Source organism: Erythrolamprus reginae, chromosome 8 (genome assembly GCF_031021105.1).
Source record: "Erythrolamprus reginae isolate rEryReg1 chromosome 8, rEryReg1.hap1, whole genome shotgun sequence".
NCBI lineage: Eukaryota > Metazoa > Chordata > Lepidosauria > Squamata > Dipsadidae > Erythrolamprus > Erythrolamprus reginae.
The window spans coordinates 1,991,951-2,015,115 of record NC_091957.1 but is presented as its reverse complement, the minus strand read 5'-3'; the positions used below and the strand labels follow the sequence as shown (position 1 = coordinate 2,015,115).

General features: G+C 43.9%; 1 protein-coding gene across 1 annotated transcript in view; it reads right to left on the bottom strand.

Annotated features, from left to right (window-relative positions):
• Window positions 1–10,736: 10,736 nt before the first annotated feature.
• The window catches only part of ASS1 (argininosuccinate synthase 1), a 61,685-nt gene continuing 49,256 nt past the window's right edge, over window positions 10,737–23,165 (bottom strand). The window contains exons 13-15 of the mRNA XM_070758652.1: window positions 21,006–21,162; window positions 15,468–15,533; window positions 10,737–11,781 (exon numbers count right to left, since the gene is read on the bottom strand). Coding sequence (XP_070614753.1) covers window positions 11,730–11,781; window positions 15,468–15,533; window positions 21,006–21,162 — 275 coding nt within the window. The 3' untranslated portion in view covers window positions 10,737–11,729. The remainder of the gene's footprint in view (window positions 11,782–15,467; window positions 15,534–21,005; window positions 21,163–23,165) is intronic.

The following is a 23,165-nucleotide window of genomic DNA, read 5'->3' as shown; positions in this document are numbered from 1 at the left end:
CCACCTCCTGAAACAGTGCAGGGTCTCCTGCTTGAGCAGGGGGTGGGAATAGAAGACCTCCAGGGTCCCTTTCAGTTCTGATTGATTGATTGATTGATTGATTGGTTGGTTGATGGCACTCTGTCCCCTTCCCCTCCGTGGTGTGGCTTGAGGGGGTTTCGCGGGGCGATTTTGATCATTTTTGCAAATCTCTGCAAAACCCTGGCTCGTCCCCTCCCTCCCTCCATCTGCCACGCCATTCCCCCGTTAGCCAAATCTCTCCTCCCCATCCTCTTTTTCTCCCCATGCGGCTCGCTCGATTTGGGGCGTGGGATTTACGCCCCCCCATCCTTAAAAACCACGTTATTAGCCCCATGTTGTTGAGCAGGGGTCAACATGTCATGGCAGGGCCTTCATCGATCGGGAGCTCTTCTTTACCCGCTAAGAAAAAGAAGGAAAAAAAGATAATATTTTGCCCCCCGAGGCAAAAAACAGCTTGGCCTCAAATGGTCAAATGGTCTTCCACCATCCTTTGCCTGACCCAACTGTCGCTCAGCTTCTTAATGGAGAAAGGAAAACTCCGGCTGATCAGTGTTAAAACCCAGTTCAATGCTGCTGAATCACTGTATTTTTTGGAGTATAAGACGCACCTGAGTTTTTGGGGAGGAAAATAGGGGGAAAAAATCTGCTTACCAGGTATTCATCTGGCCAGCGTCCTTAGTCTGGTCAGCTTCAGCACATTATTTTATCCTCTGGTTTAGGGCTTTTAAAAAACTTTATTTGGAGACAGTAACAATGAAAGAGCTTGCAAGCCAGTAAGAGCTGGGAACATCATTAGCACCTGGAAAGAAACATTGGGAGCAAGTAGAGCGATGGAAAAAACCCTGCAAAGACTTAGGGCTTGGAAAACATATTTCTTTGCAGAGAGTAACAATGAAAGAGCTTGCAAGATGGTAAGAGCTGGGAACATCATTAGCACCTGGTTAGGGCTGGAAAGACATTATTTGGAGCAAGTTAGAGCAATGTGGGGGGAACCTGCAAAGACTTAGGGGTTGGAAAACATTATTTGCAGAGAGTAACAATGAAAGAGCTTGCAAGCTGGTAAGAGCTGGGAACATCATTAGCACCTGGTTAGGGCTGGAAAGAAACTTATTTGGAGCAAGTTAGAGCAATGAAAAAAAACCTGGAAAAACTTAGGGCTTGGAAAACATTCTTTGCAGAGAGTAACAATGAAAGAGCTTGCAAGCTGGTAAGAGCTGGGAACATCATTAGCACCTGGTTAGGGCTGGAAAGAAACTTATTCAGAGCAAGTTAGAGCAATGCGGGGGGAAACCTGCAAAGACTTAGGGCTTGGAAAACATTCTTCACAGAGAATAACAATGAAAGAACTTGCAAGTCGGTAAGAGCTGGGAACATTGTTAGCACCTGGTTAGGGCTGGAAAGAAACTTATTCAGAGCAAGTTAGACCAATGGGGGGAAAACCCAGCAAAGACTTAAGTCTTGGAAAACATTCTTTGCAGAGAGTAACAATGAAAGAGCTTGCAAGATGGTAAGAGCTGGGAACATCGTTAGCACCTGGTTAAGGCTGGAAAGAAACTTATTTGGAGCAAGTCAGAGCAATGAAAAAAACCGGGGGCACCCCAGTAGCAACCCATTACTACTTTGCCTTATCGCACCTTAGCTTCATCCCATTATCCATGTTTCCAACTTCAGGGAGTGTCGTTCCCAGATATAGATGAATCATTATTTGAACGGTGATCAGTAGCCCGTATTGATGAGCCGTTGAGCAACAGGGCTTTAGAGAAACCGTAGCTCACCCGCCGAGTCCCGCATGCAAAGTCAATGGGGAAGCCTGCGGGATGTCGAAAGTCATTTCCATTCACGATCCTGCTGTTTTGTCCCTGTAGATAAATAGCTATTGACCGGGGATGACCTTAGCTCCTTTTAGGTTGTCTGGCTTACCTTCAAAATCCAACCCGATTTCACCTTAGGACCACAAATTGAGCCCAGAATTTCTGCAGCTAAGTGAGATATTTGTTACGTGGGTTTTGGCTCATTCTACGAGCTTCTTCGGCCACAATGATTGAGTGTATCACAGCAGTTATTCAAGTTAGTGCTACGGAACCTGGTTGCCTCACTGATTTTGCTTTTGGGGAAATGTAAAAAAGATGTTGAGGCTCTAGAAGGAGTGCAGAGAAGAGCGACAAAGATGATCAGGAGACTGGAGGATGAAACCTATGAAGAATGGTTGCAGGAACTGGGCAAATGTCTAGTTTAATGAGAAGAAGGACCAGGAAAACATGATAGCAGCCTTCCAATATCTAAGGGGTTGACCTAAGGAAGAGGGAGTCAACCTATTCTCCAGAGCCTCTGAGGGTAGAACAAGAAGCAATGGGTGGAAACTAAACAAGGAGAGAAGCAACTTAGAGCTAAGGAGAAATTTCCTGACAGTCAGAATAATTAATCAGTGGAACAGAAGTTGCCTCCAGAAGTTGTGAAAGCTCCAGCACTGGAAGCTTTTAAGAAGATGTTGGATAACCATCTGTCTGAAGTAGTGTAGGGTTTCCTGGCTGAGCAGGGGGTTGGACTAGAGGTCCTCCAAGGTCCCTTCCAACTTGTTGTTGTTGTTGTTGTTGTTTCTTCTTCTTCTTCTTCTTCTTCTCCTCCTCCTCCTTCTCCTTCTTCTTCTCCTTCTTCTAATTCTTGTTGTTGTTGTTGTTGTTGTCGTCGTTGTTCTTCTTCTTCTCCTTATTCTAATTCTAGTTGTTGTTGTTCCTCCTCCTCTTCTTCTTCTTCTTCTTCTTCTTCTTCTTCTTCTTCTTCTTCTTCTTCTTGTCGCAAAAGGGAGAACGCGACCACAGGGACGGCTGCTAACAGTTGTAAAGATTGAAAACCAGTCTTAAGTCACTTTTTTTAAAACCCGGTTCTCAACTCCAAACAGTCACTCAATGAACCGTCATTAACCGAGGACTGCCTGGAAAAGTCTGTGCAACCAATGGGTTGTGTCCTCCTCCATTGGTCGGGACGACCCGCTGCTCATTTGTAGCTTCTTCTTTTTCATACGCCCTCCCCTCCAAAACGCTTTCTGCGTTGTGTGTCGGAGCACCTCGGTCACTCCCCCCTGTGTCTTTCTCTGTGTGGGGGTGCGTGCGTTTGTGTGTGTGTTTTTGTGCAGCTCTCTTTCGGCGCTCTTTGGTGGTGACTCCTGTCCTTGATATGCTCAGCCCGTGAATGAGATATTATTATAGCGCACAGGCAGAGCTATTCAAGAGAAGAATCACCTACTTTCTCTGCCAAACAATGCTGGTTTTTTTGCTAATTCCCGGCAACATTTGGGTCCCATCTGGCTGGCACAGTGCGCTCCAGTGCCTGCGGTCCATTATGTGCTCTGCTTTTGCCTGTTTCAACAATCCCGCTTCCTTCCTCGGCTTCTTCCCATTCTTCTCCCCGTTTAATAAGCGGAGCGGAGAGTCCCTTAATCGAGTAATGTCAAATATGCACAAAACCAGACCAATAAAAGAAAGAAAACTAATGCATTTCCCCCGTCTTTGTCCTCCTGTCTCTCAAGTGCCTAACATTTTCCACTGGAAAGCCCACTTAAAACACATCACCAACAATTCGACACAAAACCGCGACTTGTTGGTTCAATCCAGGAGGGCCGCTAGCCCTGTTTTTTCCTCCCCGCCGCCGTCTTTTCTGCTTTGCGTTTGCCTTCCGAGACGCAATCGGGGGAAAACGATTAGCTCGCCGTGCGGGACCTTGAGCGACGTTTTTATCGAGGCAAAACAAAATACGGGCGGGGGAGAACAGCGGCAAAAAGGACTTTCGCGGCTACAAAAGAGCCGTGGATCGGAAGCTTGTTTTTAATAAGAGGTCAACCCAGAGAGCTGCAGTGGTCCTCAACTTACGATGTAGTTTTTGTCAAGGAGTTTTCTGGACCTTTGCGAAAGTGTGTGATTGATCGATTGCTCTTTCGTAGCTCTTTTCTTTTTTTAGTGACTCTCGGCCACTAACCGTGTGTGTGTTAGAGCCGGGATGGCGTAGTGGTTAGAGTGCAGCCCTGCAGGCTACTTCAGCTAACTGCCAGCTGTAGTTCAGCAGTTCAAATCTCACCACTGGCTCAAGGTTGATTCAGCCTTCTACCCTTCCGAGGTGGGTCAAATAAGGACCCAGATTGTTGGGGGCAAGCGGATGATTCTGTAATAGAAACATAGAAGACTGACGGCAGAAAAAGACCTCCTGGTCCATCTAGTCTGCCCTTATACTATTTCCTGTATTTTTATCTTAGGATGGATCTATGTTTCTCCCAAGCAGGTTTCAATTCAGTTACTGTGGATTTACCAACCATGTCTACTGGAGGTTTGTTCCAAGGATCTACTACTCTTTCAGTCAAATAATATTTTCTCATGTTGCTTTTGATCTTTCCCCCAACTAACTTCAGATTGTGTCCCCTTGTTCTTGGGTCCACTTTCCAATTAAAAACACTTCCCTCCTGAACCTTATTTAATCCTTCCTTCCTTCCTTCCCTAACTCTGCCCACTGTCAGCAGTTCAATCCTCACCACGCTCAAGGTTGACTCAGCCTTCCATCCTTCCGAGGTCAGCCAAATGAGGACCCAGATATTATTGGGAGCAAGAGGCCGATTGTGTAAACCGCTTAGAGAGAGCTGTAAAGCGGTATATAAGTCCAAATGAAGGATATACCGGTATGAAGCGGTATATAAGTCCAAATGCTATTGCTCTCTCTCTCTATCTATCTATCTCTATCTCTCACTCTCTCTTTGTGTGTGTGTTTGTGCAGCTCTCTCTGTACCACTCCAGTGCCATTGCCAAAGGTACAGCCACCAAGCCAATAGCCATAAACCAAGGACAACCAGCAAAATAGCCCCATGCTCTATAGAAGCTCTAAACATCCACGAGTGGTTTAAAACTGCTTCGCCATTCCCAGCGATGAGTCTCCAAATCAAAGCAAATCCCGCCAGGGTTTTCCTTCTCTTTGGACCCACCGCAACCCATGACCTGTAGAAGCCACCCGAGCCCTACAAGCTGCTCCGAGTCAGCTCTCCCGTAACCCCAGAGGTCAACCCCACTGACCTTCCCTGGTCGCCTTTCCCAGAAAGCGCCGAAGGGCGGAAAAAGAGGCCGGCTGGCCACTGATGGCTACAGTTACCCGAACCCGATCCAACTTTTACCTGTCGGATCGGGGTGGGGTGGGGGGCTCTTGGGATATTTAAACCCATCCTCAATTAGGACCTCAGTATTGCATTGGCAGTTCTGTGTTAGCAAAAACCTCAGGAGAGAAGGATTTAAAGGTGGTGATTTCTGACAGTCCCCAAATGGGTGAACAATGCGGTCAGGTGGTAGGGAAAGCAAGTAGGATGCTTGGCTGCATAGCTAGAGGTATAACAAGCAGGAAGAGGGAGATTGTGATCCTGCTGTATAGAGTGCTGGTGAGACCCCATTGGGAATAATACTGTGTTCAGTTCTGGAGACCTCACCTACAAAAAGAGAGGGATCAAATTGAAGGGGTCCAAAGACAGGCTACAAGAATGGTGGAAGGTCTTAAGCATAAAACATATCAGGAAAGACTTCATGAACTCAATCTGTAGAGTCTGGAGGACAGAAGGAAAAGTGGGGACATGATCGAAACATTTAAATATGTTAAAGGGTTAAATAAGGTCCAGGAGGGAAGTGTTTTCAATAGGAAAGTGAACACAAGAACAAGGGGGCACAATCTGAGGTTAGTTGGAGGGAAGATCAGAAGCAACGTGAGAAAATATTACTTGACTGAGAGAGGAGTAGATGCTTGGAACAAACTTCCAGCAGATGTGGTTGGACAATTCACAGGAACTGAATTTAAACATGCCTGGGATAAACATAGATCCATCCTAAGATAAAATACAGGAAATAGTATCAGGGCAGACTAGATGGACCAGGAGGTCTTTTTCTGCCCTCAATCTTCTATGTTTCTATGTGTCGGCTGTAAAAAGAAGCCTGACCGGGCCCCTTAACTGACCACAGTGATGGAGTGACCAGATGCCATGGAAGGTGCCTTTTGTAGGGCCTCTCGGGGTCCACTTTCTTGGTGGCGAGGGAGGGTCCCTGGGGACGGCCCTGGGCAATGGCCTCTCTGCCCTCCGCTGGCTTGGGTTCCCCCTCTCGCTTCTCCCCCAGGTAGTTCTCAGGAGACGACGAGAGGGAAGAATAGCCGCTTTCAACCGGCGAGAGGCCGGCCGCTGCGACAGAAGGCGAATGCCCACAAAGCCATCTTGTTAATTTACAAAGGAGAATTTTTGCCAAACGACGTTCCGAGATGCTTCGGGGCGAAAGGGGCCTCTAACCCCCCACCACCACTCCCTTCCCCAAAAATGGTTAAATTCACAAACTGGCTTTGTGAGGGTCTTTTTCCCCTCTTTTTTTAAAAAAGAAAACTCTTCTTTTTAATCAGTTTTTTTAAAAAAAATACTTTTATGGAGTTATTTATTTATTCATTCATTCATTCATTCATTTATTTATTAGATTTGTATGCCGCCCCTCTCCGTAGACTCGGGGTGGCTAACAACAATGATAAAAACAACATGTAACAATCCAATCCAATACTAAAATAACTAAAAAAACCCTTATTATAAAAACCAAACATACATACAGACATACCATGTGTAAATTGTAAAGGCCTAGGGGGAAAGGGTATCTCAGTTCCCCCATGCCTGACAGCAGAGGTGGGTTTTAAGAAGCTTATGAAAGGCGAGGAGGGTGGGGGCAATTCTAATCTCTGGGGGGAGTTGGTTCCAAAGGGCTGGGGCCGCCACAGAGAAGGCTCTTCCCCTGGGTCCCACCAAACGACATTGTTAGCACTTTCCATTAGTATCAATGTCTACAATTGCTATTGTTTTTTATTTTTAGATTTTGTTTGTTTATTTCTTTTGTTTTCAAAGCCAATTGGTGAATTTTTCCCGCAAGGTACAGAAATCTTTATTTTGACCCTTCTGTAATTTTAGGGTAAACCGACTCATTGCTGCAAAACATCTGGATCAGTTTTTATTTTTATTTATTTTTCCTCCTCCCACCACCCCATTGGAATTGGGCTTTTTTCACACGGTGCTTCATGGTTAAAAGTATCCTCAAGGCCCTTTCTTGGGAGGCAGGGGGAACCTAAAGGTCCTCTATGCCAACTCCAGGTGGTGCAGCAGCGGGAAAGCTAAGGCAGGGAAGATCTCTTGAAAGAGGGACTTGGAGAAGTGGCAGAAATCTTAGAAATAATAGCAACAGCATTTAGAATTATATACCGCTTCACAGTGTTTTCGAGTCCTCTTAAAGCCTTTTAGAGAGTCAGCCTCTTGCTCCAAACAATCTGGGTCCTCATTTGACCCACCTGGGAAGGATGGAAGGCTGAGTCAACCTGAGGCGGTGGTGAGATTTGAACCACTGAACTACAGCTAATCCCCACTCCTGGGGAAGGATTCTGCAAAATCCCCATTCCCTCCCCACTCCAGGGGTAAGGATACTGTAAAATCCCCATTCTCTCCCCACTAAGAACGTAAGAACCTAAGAAGAGCCCTGCTGAATGGGGCCAAAGCCCATAGAGTCCAGCATTCTGTGTCCCACAGTGGCCCACGAATTGACCATGGGGATCTTGAGCAGAAGGAGAAGGCAAAACCCTCCCTTTCCCTTGACCCCCAACAAATGGGACCCAAGGGAACCCTGCTTGCCTCAACAAACATAGAGAAAGAAAGAAGGAATGAGAGAGAGAGAGGGAAGGAAGGAGGAAGGAAGGAAGGAAGGAAGGAAGGAAGGAAGGAAGGAAGGAAGGGGGAGGAGAGAACCTAAGAAGAGCCCTGCTGAATCAGGCCAAAGCCCATCGAGTCCAGCATTCTGTGTCCCACAGTGGCCCCCCAATTGTCTGTGGGGATCTTGAGCAGAAAGAGAAGACAAGACCCTCCCTTTCCCTTGACCCCCAACGAATGGAATTACGCCTGCCTCAACCAACACAGAGGCGACCCTTGGACCTCCATTTCAATAACCACCTATGATACACTTGGCATCCCTGAATCTATCTAATCCTGCCTTGAAGCTCTCCAGGCTGACAGCTGTCACGACCTCTTCTGGAAGGGAATTCCATCAACCAAGGACCCTCTGGAGGAAGGATTCTGCAAAGTCTCCATTCCCACCGCACTCTGGGGCCAACCAGAGCTGGCATTTGCCAGTTCTCCAAACTACTCAAAATTTCCTCTACCGGTTCTCCAAAACCTGCTGGACTTCACTTCTGGCTTCCGGGAAAACCCAAGGAAATTTTTGTTATTTTTTCAAACGAGCTTTTAACAGGCCGCAACCCAGAGATCGAGAAAACTTGGGAGAGTTTTTTTGCAGCTTTGCGAAGGGGGAAAAATGAGTTTGGCCCCACGTGCTGGCCGGCATTGTGGTGGAAGATGATGGAAGGCCACCTGTGGAGATTTTCTGCAGCTGGGGAAGATTAGCCTCTTCCACCAGACCAAAGCCATTAACTTCTTCCAATAGGCTATCACTTCCGCTAGCAAAGCCGGCAGATGAGTTATCGATTGGAAATGACCCCTTGTTCTCCACAGCCTGAGAAGAGTGCAGATCAGACCGACGCCGAAAGACCAACGGGGTGTTTCCCAAACAGCTGCCTCGCACCCGAAACCTTCTTTGGCTTCAGGCCACCTTGCAGGGGAGCACCGGAGGACATCCAGACGGTTGCGTCAGAAGTTTGAAATCCCAAAATATGTTTTGTCTAAGGGTTAAATAAGGTTCGGGAGGGAAGTGTTTTTAACAGGAAAGGGAACACAAGAACAATCTGAGGTTAGTTAGGGGAAAGATCAGAAGCCACGTGAGAAAATATTATTTGACTGAAAGAGGAGTAGATGCTTGGAACAAACTTCCAGAAGACGTGGTTGATAAATACACAGTCACTGAATCAAAACATGCCTGGGATAAACATAGATCCATCCTAAGATTAAATACAGGAAATAGTATGAGGGCAGACTAGATGGACCATGCCGTCAATCTTCTATGTTTCTATGTCTCTATTTACAGTTTTCATCTTCCCTTAAAATAGTCACAGACTCCGCAATGGTCCAAGAATTGGCGTCTCCATTCGATGATTGGCAGTCGAGCTGAATCTAAGTGAATCAACTAACCAAAGTTCCTCAAACACGCTCCCCACCCCAAGTAAGTTACCCAGACCTAATCTACATATCAAAGGATTAGGTCTCAATAATTTGAGGAGGTTTGTGAAGAGAAGAAGGAGGAGGAGGAGGAGGAGGAGGAGGAAGAAGAAGAAGAAGAAGAAGAAGAAGAAGAAGAAGAAGAAGAAGAAGAAGAAGAAGAAGAAGAAGAAGAAGACAGTTCTGATTGTCAGGAAATTTTTCCTAAGTTGCTTCTCTCCTTGTTTAGTTTCCACCCATTGCTTCTTGTCCTGCCTTCAGCTGCTCTGGAGAATAGCTTGACTCTCTCTTCTCTGGCAGACTTATGTGGGTGACTGTGGCCTAATCAAGTTTCAAAAAGCAATGGATTGATCAGTTGGCAAAATCCTCGATGGATTTAGCTCACTATTCTCAAATAGAAAATGCAGGACCAGATTAATATAAATTGGGTGGGGAAAAAATCAAAAGATGATGGACAACAACCTTCAAAAATAAACTAAGAGAATCTCTCTTAAATAGGATTTAAGTTGGACATCCCATCTAGTGTCAGTGTAGGCAAACAAACCAAATCTCAATCTCATCTATCTATCTGTCTGTCTGTCTGTCTGTCTATCTATCTGACATCTATTCTAATTATCTGTCTATCTGTCTGCCTGTCTGTCTGTCTATCTATCTATCTATCTATCTATCTATCTATCTATCTATCTATCTATCTATCTATCTGTCTATCAGTCTGTCTGTCTGTCTATCTACCTCCCTACTTACTTACCTCTATGTATGTAGGTATGAATCTATCCATCCATCCATCCATCCATCCATCTATTGGTACCTATCATCCATATATATATATATCTCTCTCTATCTATCTATCTATCTATCTATCTATCTATCTATCTATCTATCTACAGCCTCTATATATCTATCTTTCTATCTACAGTTCTATCATTTGTCCCGATAGATAGATAGATAGACAGCATGAGATAGACAGATGGATGGATGGATAGATAGATAGATAGATAGACAGAGAGAGAGAGTGTGTGTGTGTGTTCATTGGACACCAAGCATTTTAATATTTCTCCAAGCCGCATTTTCTCCTTTTTATCCCCATTTACCTTGAATTTAGATTTTCAGCACTGAATCCGCAGGGGAGGTCAAAAGCACCATCGCAAAATATCAACAAGAACGCCGACAACAAAAGTAGGATAAAAGGATTTGGGGAAAAAAAGAAAGAAAGGCAAGCGGGGAGAAATTCTATCAGACTTCACAGCAATTAAGCCAAAGACAAAAGCCAGGCTTCTAATGGCTGCTGATTAAAAGGAAAATGCTATTTTTTTTCCTTTTTCTTCTTCTCCTTTGCTAAGCTCTTACAGGTAGAAAAGAAGGCTCGGTTTGGGTGAAATCCAACCACAGCGGTATTATGTATTTTCTTTCTTTACTCTCTCTCTCTCACAAACACACACTCACACACACAATTGCCAATTCTGAGCCAAATACAAGGTATCTTTCAGGTGCCCCCGGAATTTAACAATGTGTGATGTGTGAAACCAAGAGAAAAAAAGGAAGATTACAAAAAGGGTGCCATTCGTTAAAAAAGCTGCGCAATAATGTATTTATTTATTTTATTGATTGATTTTATCCATTGGGTATACATATAGTAAATATATAATGAAGGATATACTCATAGTAAAATATATCTAACAAAGAATAGAAGAGAAGAAATAGGAATAAAATATAAATGAAAGAATAGAATAAATATAGGAAAGAAGAAAGGTATAGGAGATATAGGAGAGCAATAGGACAGGGGACGGAAGGCACTGTAGTGCACTTACAGGGGGTGGACAAATAAATGGAAACACCTTGCAGCTCTTCCGTGGAATCCAGATTTGTGAAGCTCCCTTTGAACAGTTTTTTGTGGAAACTGGGCTCTGTACGTGTCTATTGAGCTCTGCAGTGATTTTAGGAGCTGCGGTCTTGCGATCTGCTCTAACAATTCGCTTTAGAGTCCGACGGTCACTCTCAGACCACTTCAACTTTTGACCAGACCTGTGCTTGGCTGAGGACCTTTTCCCTCCTCTTTCAAAAGCAGCCATGACTTTTGAGACATGACCTCTTGAAACGCCAAACATTCGGGCACTTTCTGTGACACCAGCGCCTGCCCTTCGAGCACCAACAATTTGGCCTCTTCGAAAGTCTGAGAGGTCGGCCATTTCTAGAAGGTTATAACCAATTTCCTTAAATTTCTGTTTTTAAAAAAGGTAGTTTAAAAAAAACATATCAAATAACAGAATTTTTTTTAAAAAAACATTAAAATATGTCAAGTTTCGATTGATTTGAACATGTTCAAACATTACGATGCCAAAAAGTCAAGTGTTTCCATTTATTTGTCCACCCCCCTTCATGCCCGCCCCTTAATCACGGAAATATTTTTAATAATCGGGTCTCGGTTTCTGTAGGAAGACTCGCTTGTTTTTCTGCAGCCCGGCATAACAAAACACAGCCGGGGAAGGTGGCTAACATTGCCAATTGTGACCTGGATGACAAAAGCTAGGAAGAAATTAGCCGAATGGGCTTTTGGGCCTCTGGATTGCCATTAATTCTGAGCCAGGCTGACCTTGTCAAGGAGCCGATGATATTCTTTCAGTCTGTATGTCAACCGAAGGGAGAGAGAGAAGGAAGGGGTAGAAATACAATTATGAATTTACATTAATGGCAGGAAGATTTGAGGCAATTAAGGCACTTGAAACAATAAACGCACGGTGGGTTTATTAAGAGGGGTTTTGTTCCTGCGTTTTCGTCTTTGCCTCCTGGCTGCTAAACACACACTTGTTTTATATCTGTCGGCCTTTACTGCCTGTCTGTCCATCTATCCATTCTAGATCTATCTGTTCACCCATCTATTCGTCCATTCTCTATCATTCTCTACGACACGAATCCCAGCGACCGATAAGGTCCCACAGAGTTGGCCTTCTCTGGGTCCCGTCGACTAAACAAAGTCGTTTGGCGGGGCCCAGGGGAAGAGCCTTCTTTGTGGCGGCCCCGGCACTCTGGAACCAACTCCCCCCAGAGATTAGAACTGCCCCCACCCTCCCTGTCTTTCGTAAACTACTCAAGACTCACATACCGCCAGGCATGGGGGAGTTGAGACATCTTTCCCCCAGGCTTTTTTTTTGTACTTTGTTTTATGTTTGGTATGAATGTGCTGTTTGGTTTTTTAAAATAATGATAGGGTTTTATATGTTTTTTAATATAAGATTTGTGCAACTGCTATATTGTTTTTATTACTGTTGTGAGCCGCCCCGAGTCTTCGGAGAGGGGCAGCATACAAATCTAATAGACAGACAGATAGATAGATAGATAGATAGATAGATAGATAGATAGATAGATAGATTCTATTCTGTCTTTCTGTCTGTCTATTTGTCTATCCCAGTGTTTCCCAACCTTGGCAACTTCAAGATATCTGGACTTCAACTCCCAGAATTCCCCAGCCACTGGGAGTTGAAATCCAAATATCTTCAAGTTGCCAAGGTTGGGAAACACTGGTCTATCCCATTCTATACTGCTCAAAAAAATAAAATAAAGGGGACACTAGATCTGAATGAATGAAATATTCTCACTGAATATTTCATTTGCACAACTATTCCATTTGCACAATAGCATGTGAAATTGATTGTCAATCATTGTTGCTTCCTAAGTGGACAGTTTGATTTCACAGAAGTTTGGTTTACTTGGAGTTATACTGTGTTGTTTCAGTGTTCCCTATATTTTTATGAACACTGTATATCAATTCCATCTCTCTCTTTTTCTCTCTGGTCTCTCATCTATTCTATATCTATAAATTCATTTATCTTTCTATCTATCCATCCAATTTATATGTAACTGTCAATCCACCTATCAGCTCATCTATTTTATATGCAGTATATATACACAAGTATATATACAATATATACAAAGCTAATTGCAGGAAGAAAGGAAGGGTGTGGGCCCATTACACACATAACTTGTTGCGTATATCCTAAGATTTTTATTAATATTGCTTCTTCATTGCTTATTTGACCCCTATGACAATCATTAAGTGTTGTATCACATGATTCTTGACAAATGTATATTTTATTTTATGTACATTGAGAGCATATGCACCAAGACAAATTCCTTGTGTGTCCAATCACACTTGGCCAATAAAAATTCTATTCTATTCTATTCTATAATGACTAAATTAAGCAGCATTATATAAAAGCAAGCGTTTCTTCAATGGGGATTTTAATACTCCGATGAAGTCAGTAGGGACTGATGAAAGCTTAGTAATTTTTAGTAGTTTTAAATACATTTTAAATGTCCAGGGAGATCGTGATGGCTATTGCCTCTTCATTTATATACACCAATCAATATATCTATGTATCCATTCTATGGCTATCTGTCTGTCTGTCTGTCTGTCTGTCTGTCTGTCTGTCTGTCTGTCTGTCTGTCTGTCTGTCTATCTATCTATCTATCTATCTATCTATCTATCTATCTATCTATATCTTCTACCTGTTCAATTTGTATCTAGCCATCCATCCATCCATCCGTCTGCCTATCTCATGCTGTCTATCCTATCCTATCCTATCCTATCCATCCCTCTCTCTAATCTATCTCTCTTTAATCTTTCTTCTCTGTAATCTTATCCATCCATTCATCTCTCTCTCATTTGTATTTCTCTAATCGCTATTCCTCCATCCACCCATCCACCCATCCCCATCATCCCTCCCTCCCTCCCACAAAAGATCCGGAATTTAACGGAAGGGAATACAGTAAAACCCACTACATTAGCATCCAGAACAAAGAAGTTAACAGGTTATGGGAGAACTCATTATGTAAATGTTTCATTTTTCTACGGGGGGCAATTTGTGGAGTGGGCCAGGGGGGGGGGCAGAGATGACAGGCAAGTAAAGACCTGGGGGAATGAATGATGGCAAGTGGTGTTAAATAGAAAATAGTTTTCTCCTCTTAGGAATTCAGCAACTGACAGGTTCTCTTTGGGTTGGCAAACCCTGCCTTGCAGATCGAAAGCTAGCAAATTACAGCCCTCTCTAAGCTGTTTACACAGCCTCTTGCCCCAACAATCTAGTTCCTCATTTTACCGACGTTGGAAGGATGGAGCCAAACTTGAGCCTGGTGAGAATCGAACTGCCAAATTGCAGGCAGCCAATGATCAGCAGAAGTAGCTTGCAGTACTGCACTCTAACCACTGCGCCACCGAGGCTCTATAATAACAGGGTTGGAAGGGACCTTGGAGGTCTTCTAGTCCAACCCCCTGCCTTTGCCATTTTGGACAATATGTTTGGGGGAAAAGATTAAGATTTAAGATTTATTAGATTTGTATGCCGCCCCTCTCCGAAGACTCGGGGCAGCTCACAACAACAATACAATACATAGAATACAAATCCAATAAAGTTAAAAAACGAGATTTAAAACCCATAGATATTAAAAGCAATCATACTGCACAATCATATCATTCTCATATCTTTTTCTTTTACTTTCTTTTATTAGATTTGTATGCCGCGCCTCTCCGAAGACCGGGGGCAGCTCACAACAGCAATAAAATCAATATAACAGTGGAACAAGATCTAATATTAAAAACATATAAAACCCTATCATTATTTTAAAAAACCAAACAGCAACATTCATACCAAACATAAAACAAAGTATAAAAAAGCCTGGGGGAAAGGTGTCTCAACTCCCCCATGCCTGGCGGTATAAGTGAGTCTTAAGTAGTTTAGGAAGGGTGGGGGCAATTCTTAGTAGTTAGTAGTTTAGGAAGGGTGGGGGCAATTCTAATCTCCAGGGGGAGTTGGTTCCAGAGGGCCGGGGCCGCCACAGATAAGGATCTTCCCCATGGGGCCTGCCAAATGACATTGTTTAGTCGACGGGACCCGGAGAAGGCCAACTCTGTGGGACCTTATCGGTTGCTGGGATTCGTGCGGTAGCAGGCAGTTCCGGAGGTACTCTGGTCCAATGCCATGTCATATATTACAGTCAGGAAAAAAGGTGGTGGTGGGGGGGAGAAATAGTTATTCCCCCCATGCCTGGCGACATAGATAGGTCTTCAATATCTTGCAGAAGACGGGAAGGGTAGGGGCAATTCAAATCTCCGGGGGGGAGTTGATTGCAGAGGGACGGGGCCGCCACAGAGAAGGCTCTTCCCCTGGATCCCGCCAAACGGCATTGTTAGTCGACGGGACCCGGAGAAGGCCAACTTCCTGTGGCGGAGCGTCCACAACTTATTAATTGATTAATTAATTAATTGCACCGATTAATGATCAGACGGGAGCCAGTGTTTAGGGTGAATACAGACCTAAGGGAATTGATGTTGATGAATCCAGTGGCATCCGAGGGTTCGTAGCTCCCTTGCACATCCATGCTGAATAAAAGGGAAGAGGAAGGACAAGTTAGAACCGCAATATCAAATTTAGAAAAAGAGAAAGATTTCATTTGAGAGTCCTCTATGTCAGTTTTTCCCAACTGTGGCAACTTGAAGATATTTGGACTTCAACTCCCAGAATTCCCCAGCCAGCGAATGCTGGCTGGGGAATTCTGGGAGGTGAAGTCCAAATATCTTCAAGTTAAGATATTCTTTCCCCCTAGGCCATTACAAGTTATGCATGGTATGTTTGTGTGTATGTTTGGTTTTACTATAAGGGTTTTTAGTTGTTTTATTAATTGGATTGTTACATGCTGTTTTTTTTATCATTGTTGTTAGCTGCCCCGAGTCTGTGGAGAGGGGCGGCATACAAATCCAATAAATAAATAAATAAATAAAAAGTTGCCAAGTTTGGGAAACACTGCTCTATGTAATATCAAGCCAAGGCAGAAATACCATACATTTCTAGAGTAACGGTTAGTTAGTGGAGTTTAATGAAAGGAAGGACCAGAGGGGACAGGATAGCAGCCTTCCAATATCTCAGGGGTTATTGCCCCAAAGAAGAGGGAGTCAAACTATTCTCCAAAGCACCCGAGGGTAGAACAAGAAGCAATGGGTGGAAACTAAACAAGGAGAGAAGCCACTTAGAACTAAGGAGAAATTTCCTGATAGTTAGAACAATTAACCGGTGGAACAGAAGCTGCTTCCAGAAGTTGTGAATGCCCCAACAGTGGAAGCTTTTAAGCAGATGTTGGATAACCATCTGCCTGAAGTAGTGCATGGTCTCCTGCCTAAGCAGGGGGTTGGACTAGAAGACCTCCAAGGTCCCTTCCAACTTTGTTATTCTTTCTCTCTATATATATATTGTTATTCTGAACCAACAATCTTGGGTTGCATCAGAAGAGGGATAATTTCAACCACAGGTAGGACCAGGCACTGGTGAGGCCACACTTGAAATTGTGTTTCTAGTTCCAGTTTGCATGATGGAAAAAAGATGCTAAGATCTTAGAAAGAGTGCAGAGAACAGCAACAACGATAATAAAGAACCCAGAGGCTAAATCATATGATGGAACTAGGTTTGTCTAACGAAGAGAAGAATTGAGGAAGAATTAAGAAGCAACGGGTGGAAACTAATCAAGGAGAGAAGCAATTAGAACTAAGGAGAAAATTCCCGACAGTTAGAACAATTAACCAGTGGAACTGCTTGCCTCCAGAAGTTGTGACTGCTCCAACACTGGAGGTTTTTAAGAAGAGGTTAAATAATCATCTGTTGGAAGTAGTGCAGGGTTTCCTGCCTAAGCAGGGGGTTGGACTAGAAGACCTCCAAGGTCCCCTCCAACTCTGTTGTTGTTGTTATTGTTGTTGCTGTTGTTATTATTTTTATTATTATTATTATTATTATTATTATTATTATTATTATTATTATTATTATTAGGGTTTTGTAAACATCTCCCTCCCAAGAAAGGGCCGGTATATTCTTCGACAAAGCCAGTTTTGTTTCCCAACCATCAAAGGCTCTCTCAACCTTCACCCGTGTAGAATCCACTCCCAGCACACAATCACCTAATTTAAAAGTGATGACTTTCGACAACCTTTGACTTGAAAAATGTTCGCCTCAGAAAGAGCCTTTTGTTCCCGCAAAGCGCTGGCCCATTAATTACGGGGCAATAAAAACAGGCCGTATAATGTTCCCGTGAGCCCAAGGTCTCTCTTCCTTTTCTTCTTCCTCCTATTTCTCTCTCAACCATCCCCCACCCCACAGGGTTAAATTCTCCCCTGTTTTTTCAAAGGACCAGACGCCTGTTGGGTTGAGTTGGCTCAAGGGAGATTGTCTTCGACTCTTGGCTCTATGCTGTAGCACAGGGTTTCCCAACCTTGGCAACTCTTGAAGATATTTGGACTTCAACTGCCAGAATTCCCCAGCCAGTGAATGCTTGCTGGGGAATTCTGGGAGTTGAAGTCCAGATATCTTCAAGTTGCCAAGGTTGGGAAACACTGCTGTAGCAGATGTTCACCTTCTAACCCAGGGGTAGGCAACGTTGGCTCTTCTATGACTTGTGGACTTCAACTCCCAGAATTCCTGAGCCAATCACGTTAGCTCAGGAATTATGGGAATTGAAGTCCATGTGTCATAGAAGAGCCAACTTTGCCTAACCCCTGTTCTAACCAGTTTGGTGGTCTCTAATGTTGGGCCCTTGGAAAAGAATGAGAGAGTTGGCAGGGATCTCAGAGGTCTTCTAGTCCAATCCCCTGCTCAAGTCAGTTGAGTAATTTTGGACCATTTGTCAGGAGACAATGCATTCCAGTCCCATCTTAGTCATAAAAGGCAGCTGGGTGACTTTGGGCCAATCACCAGGAGACTGTGAATTCTAGTACTGTCTTGGGCAGAAAAGCCAGCTCGGTGACTTTGGGATAATCACCAAGAGTTGGTGAGTTCTAGTCCTGCCTTAGGCATAAATGTTGGCTGGGTGATTTTGGGTCAATCACCAGGAGACTGGGAGTTCTAGTCCTGCCTTAGAAATGAAAACCAGCTGGGTGACTTTGGCCCAATCACCAGGAGACTGGGAGTTCTAGTCCCACCTTAGGCACGAAAACCAGCTGGGTGACTTTGAGCCAATCACCAGGAGATGGTGAGTTCTAGTTCCCCCTTAATTAAAAAAAAGCAGGCTGGGTGACTTGGGGCCAATCACCAGGAGATGGAGAGTTCTAGTCCCATGTTAGGCATGAAAGCTAGCTGGGCGACTTTGGGCCAATCACCAGGAGATGGAGAGTTCTAGTCCCATGTTAGGCATGAAAGCTAGCTGGGCGACTTTGGTCCAATCACCAGGAGATGGTGAGTTCTAGTCCCATGTTAGGCATGAAAGATGGCTGGGCGACTTTGGTCCAATCACCAGGAGATGGAGAGTTCTAGTCCCATGTTAGGCATGAAAGCTAGCTGGGCGACTTTGGTCCAATCACCAGGAGATGGAGAGTTCTAGTCCCATGTTAGGCATGAAAGCTAGCTGGGCGACTTGGGGCCAATCACCAGGAGATGGTGAGTTCTAGTCCCATGTTAGGCATGAAAGCTAGCTGGGCGACTTGGGGCCAATCACCAGGAGATGGTGAGTTCTAGTCCCATGTTAGGCATGAAAGCTAGCTGGGCGACTTGGGGCCAATCACCAGGAGACGGTGAGTTGCAGTTTGCAAATGGGGGGGAGACGGCCGAATAAACCCCCGTCCTGCAACATTCAGAAGTGCCCTCCCCACAGCCCACTCTCCCCAGTTCAGACTCAGTTCAGCAGAGAGGCCTCCAGAACAAGAAGTTGTAAAGAAGGAGTTGTGGGGGCTGGCATTACGCATGCCACAGAGAGCCCGCACGCTACTTCAACCGCACATCGCCGGGTGGGAACCGGATTCGCTTCTCGTCGGGAAAGAAAGTCGGTTCAAAATAAAAACGGAAACTTCTTCGTTTTCTGCAAAAACCGCAACCCTCATTTTTTGTTTTTTTTTTAACGGGGAGAGGGGGGGGAATTAAAGAGAGAGAGAGAGAGAGAGACAATGACTCTACCTCCCCCGAAGGGCTATAGAAAAACCTCCGAGCTTTTATTTTTGCTCATCGAAGTGGTAGTGACCTGCTCTGTAATTATGTTACTTTCTACCCACTGTGCGGAGACATTTTCCCCCGCGTTACATCTCTCGGGGCAGCCGCTCCAGTTCCCGTGATGCCGTCACTCAAATGCTTTTCAACGCAGCGATGTAGAAATCGGGATGAAAAGAAAAATGGCAAACGCCACAGTGAGGATAAATATCCCTGTGTTTTTTTTCCTTTCTCTCTCTCTCTCTCCCCCCTTTTTCCTCTGCCACTGTTTTCTTCCTTCTCCCCACCCCGCGCGCTCTCTCTCTCCCTCCCTCCCTCTTTTTAACGTTATTCATTTAATTTCGCCGCGTGAGAATGCAAACGATAATGAAAGGTTGAGATGGGAATTATTAGAAACTGCTGATTTGAAGGGGGAGGAAAGTAAGATCCAGAGGAGAGAGGCATAATTTGACATTTACTCTGACTGATCTAAACTGATTTGGGTATATTTATGGCTTATAAAGCACTTGGAAGGATTGAAAAGGGGAAACGGAGAGACAGAAGTAAGAAAGAAGCAGACAGCAATATATATATATATATATGTGAAGGCTGAAAGCTTAATGATGCAAAAACACTTTTCACTTTTAAACAAGACCTTTGCTTAATTGTGTGTGGGGTTTTTCATGCCTCTTAAAAAACAGAACAAAAAACTGAAGTTAAGAATAAATAACGTCAAAGCGAAAATTTTAGAGTTTTTTTTTAAATCTCAGGGGATTTTTAACCAGAGAAAACTCAGGACAAATTTTTTTAAAAATATATTTCATCGTTCAACATAGATTTATATCACGGAGATCTCTTTCACATGCAGTGGTCCAATTCAACAGGGATTCTTGGATAGTCTTAAAAGGCTACTCTTAAGTTGTGTGCGGTGTAATTAAGGGTGGGGCGGGGCAGTGTTCCCTCTAATTTTTTTGGGTGGGTGGGTGGGTGGGCGGAAAAGTATATTGTCTGAGCGGCAGTCCCTTCGGGACTGGGCAGCACAGAAATAATTAATAAACAAACAAACAAAAAACCCACCCTGTTTTGCCCCAGAGAATTTCAAAATAAAATACTGTACTGTGTGTCTATAACAGTGAGCTCATAATAGGGCAACTCTATCAATATCAAAATGCCACTTAAATAGTTGAGCTAGTTTCAAACTAGATTTTGATTTTCTTTCTCTCTTCCTTACTCCCATTCTTTTTCTTTCTCTTTTCCTTCCTCTCTTTTTTCTATCTGTTTCTCTCTCTTCCTCTCTTCCTCTCTTCCTCTCTCCCTCCTTCCCTCTCACTCTTTCCCTCTCGGCTTCTGGGCAGGTTTGGAAAACTCTGAGTTGATGATGATTTTTAAGTGAGCGATTGCTCACTGCTCAGCTTAGAGGGAACTATGGGGTGGGGGGAATAGTTGCTGCTCAATTGGGTTGGGGTGAAGTTTTATTTTGCAGCCCAGGTTTGCTTCCCAGGTTGGCTCAAACGTGAAAATGGCTCTTTACACCATCGGATTCTTTGCAGATTTTTTTTCTTCAACAAGATTTGTTGAACATGGAAGGAACCGAGTGGCGAAATTCCCAGCAACTCAGCAAGTTCACTTTAGGGTGGAAACAATATTCCATAATATAAAAAAGATGCCGAGACTCTAGAAAGAGTGCAGAGAAGAGCAACAAAGATATGTATTCAACTCAAGGTCAAAGCTACACTGGCACGAGACGAGGGCCAATGGAATTCAAGGCGGGCTGGGCTCTTTCTTGCGGCTGCGCCAGGATTCCAAACTAATGACACATTTAACACCGCCCTCCAGTTCATCTCCTGCAGATGGCCTGTTGCCACGAGGTTGTCCAGGAGCTTTATCGGTCTGGGCATCGCACTTAAGGGGCTTACCTTACAAGTTCCTCATTGTAGAGGGATTGGTGGGACTCCCTTCCCAAAATGTAGACGTTACCCTTCAAGACGGAGAGCTGGACTTTGCCCTCCACCAGGTCTTGGGAATGGTCAATGCAACGGCGGATGAATTCGCCCTCGGGGCTAAACCAGAAGCCTATAAATAAAGACAGAGATTACTCTGAGCAGGAGCTTATGGTTCATTAGCTGTAGGACTCCAGGGAGCCGGGGTGGCGCAGCAGGTAGAGTGCTGTACTGCAGGCCACTGAAGCTGACTGTAGATCTGAAGGTCAGCAGTTCAAATCTCACCACCGGCTCAAGGTTGACTCAGCCTTCCATCCTTCCGAGGTGGGTAAAATGAGGACCTGGATTGTGGGGGCCATAGGCTGGCTCTGTTTTTAAAAAGTGCTATTGCTAACATGTTGTAAGCCGCCCTGAGTTTAAGGAGAAGGGCGGCATAAAAATTGAATAAATAAATAAATAAAACCCCATATTGGAACTTTCCACAGATACAGTGTTACAGGAGTCATCTGTCTGTCTGTCTGTCTGTCTATCATCTCTCTCCCTCTCTCTCCCCATCTCTATCTATCTATCTATCTATCTATCTATCTATCTATCTATCTATCTAACTATCATTATCTATTCTCGCTATCTGACACCTATTCTATCTATCTATCTATCTATCTATCTATCTATCTATCTATCTATCTATCATTATCTATTCTCTCTATCTGACATCTATTCCATCTATCTGACATCTATTCCATCTATCTATCTATCTATCTATCTATCTATCTATCTATCTATCTATCTATCAACTAACTATCATTATCTATTCTCTCTATCTGACATCTATTCCATCTATCTATCTATCTATCTATCTATCTATCTATCTATCTATCTATCATTATCTATTCTCTCTATCTGAGATCTATTCCATCTATCTATCTATCTATCTATCTATCTATCTATCTATCTATCATTATCTATTCTCTCTATGTGACATCTATTCCATCTATCTGACATCTATTCCATCTATCTATCTATCTATCTATCTATCTATCTATCTATCTATCTATCTATCATTATCTATTCTCTCTATCTGACATCTATTCCATCTATCTATCTATCTATCTATCTATCTATCTATCTATCATTATCTATTCTCTCTATGTGACATCTATTCCATCTATGTGACATCTATTCCATCTATCTATCTATCTATCTATCTATCTATCTATCTATCTATCTATCTATCATTATCTATTCTCTCTATGTGACATCTATTCCATCTATCTGACATCTATTCCATCTATCTATCTATCTATCTATCTATCTATCTATCTATCTATCATTATCTATTCTTTCTATCTGACACCTATTCTATCTATCTATCTATCTATCTATCTATCTATCTATCTATCTCTGTTGCTCTCTCTCTCTCTCTCCATCCATCCATCCATCCATCCACCCTGTTTCCTCCCCAAAATAAGACCTCCCCTGATAATAAGCCCAATCAGGCTTTGGAGTGCATGTCAATAAGGCCCAGCACTTATTTCAGGGTTCACAAAAATATAAGACAGGGTCTTCTTTTCGTGGAAACCCTGGTTTTATACCTGTAACATGACCAAGGGCCATCTGGAGGAGACCATATGAAACGCTAGGAGTTACGTCTTGGGGCAGATGGCTAAAAGAGCGAAGAAGGCCCTCCAGGTCTACCTCACCTGGATTATCAAAAGTGGACACAATGCGACGGCAGAAGAGGGCGACCATTTCCAATTCCCCCAGGAGGAAGAAGGGGAAGCCGAGGTCGGTGGTGGGGGAGAAATCAGCCCTTTCAAAGGAGACCCTTCAAAGGAGAGGTAGAAGCACACAGGGGACCCTCCCTCCCCATTCTTTCCCCCCAACCCGTAATTAAGACGCTCAAATAGAAACAGTGGCTCCCTCTTTTCTGTTTCCCCCAAAGCAGCCATGGAGTCTCTATCACGCGGGGACATCTCTGCCCATATGGTGGGGCGTCTCCTCTCCCTCTCACTTCTCAAGTAACTTTGCCCCCATTCAAGGAAGCACACACACACCCATCTCAATTTTCGCTGGACCACAGAGGCCAAGCTTTGTGGCTTCGGCTGTGAGAAGCCAACGGAGGTCAAATACCCTATG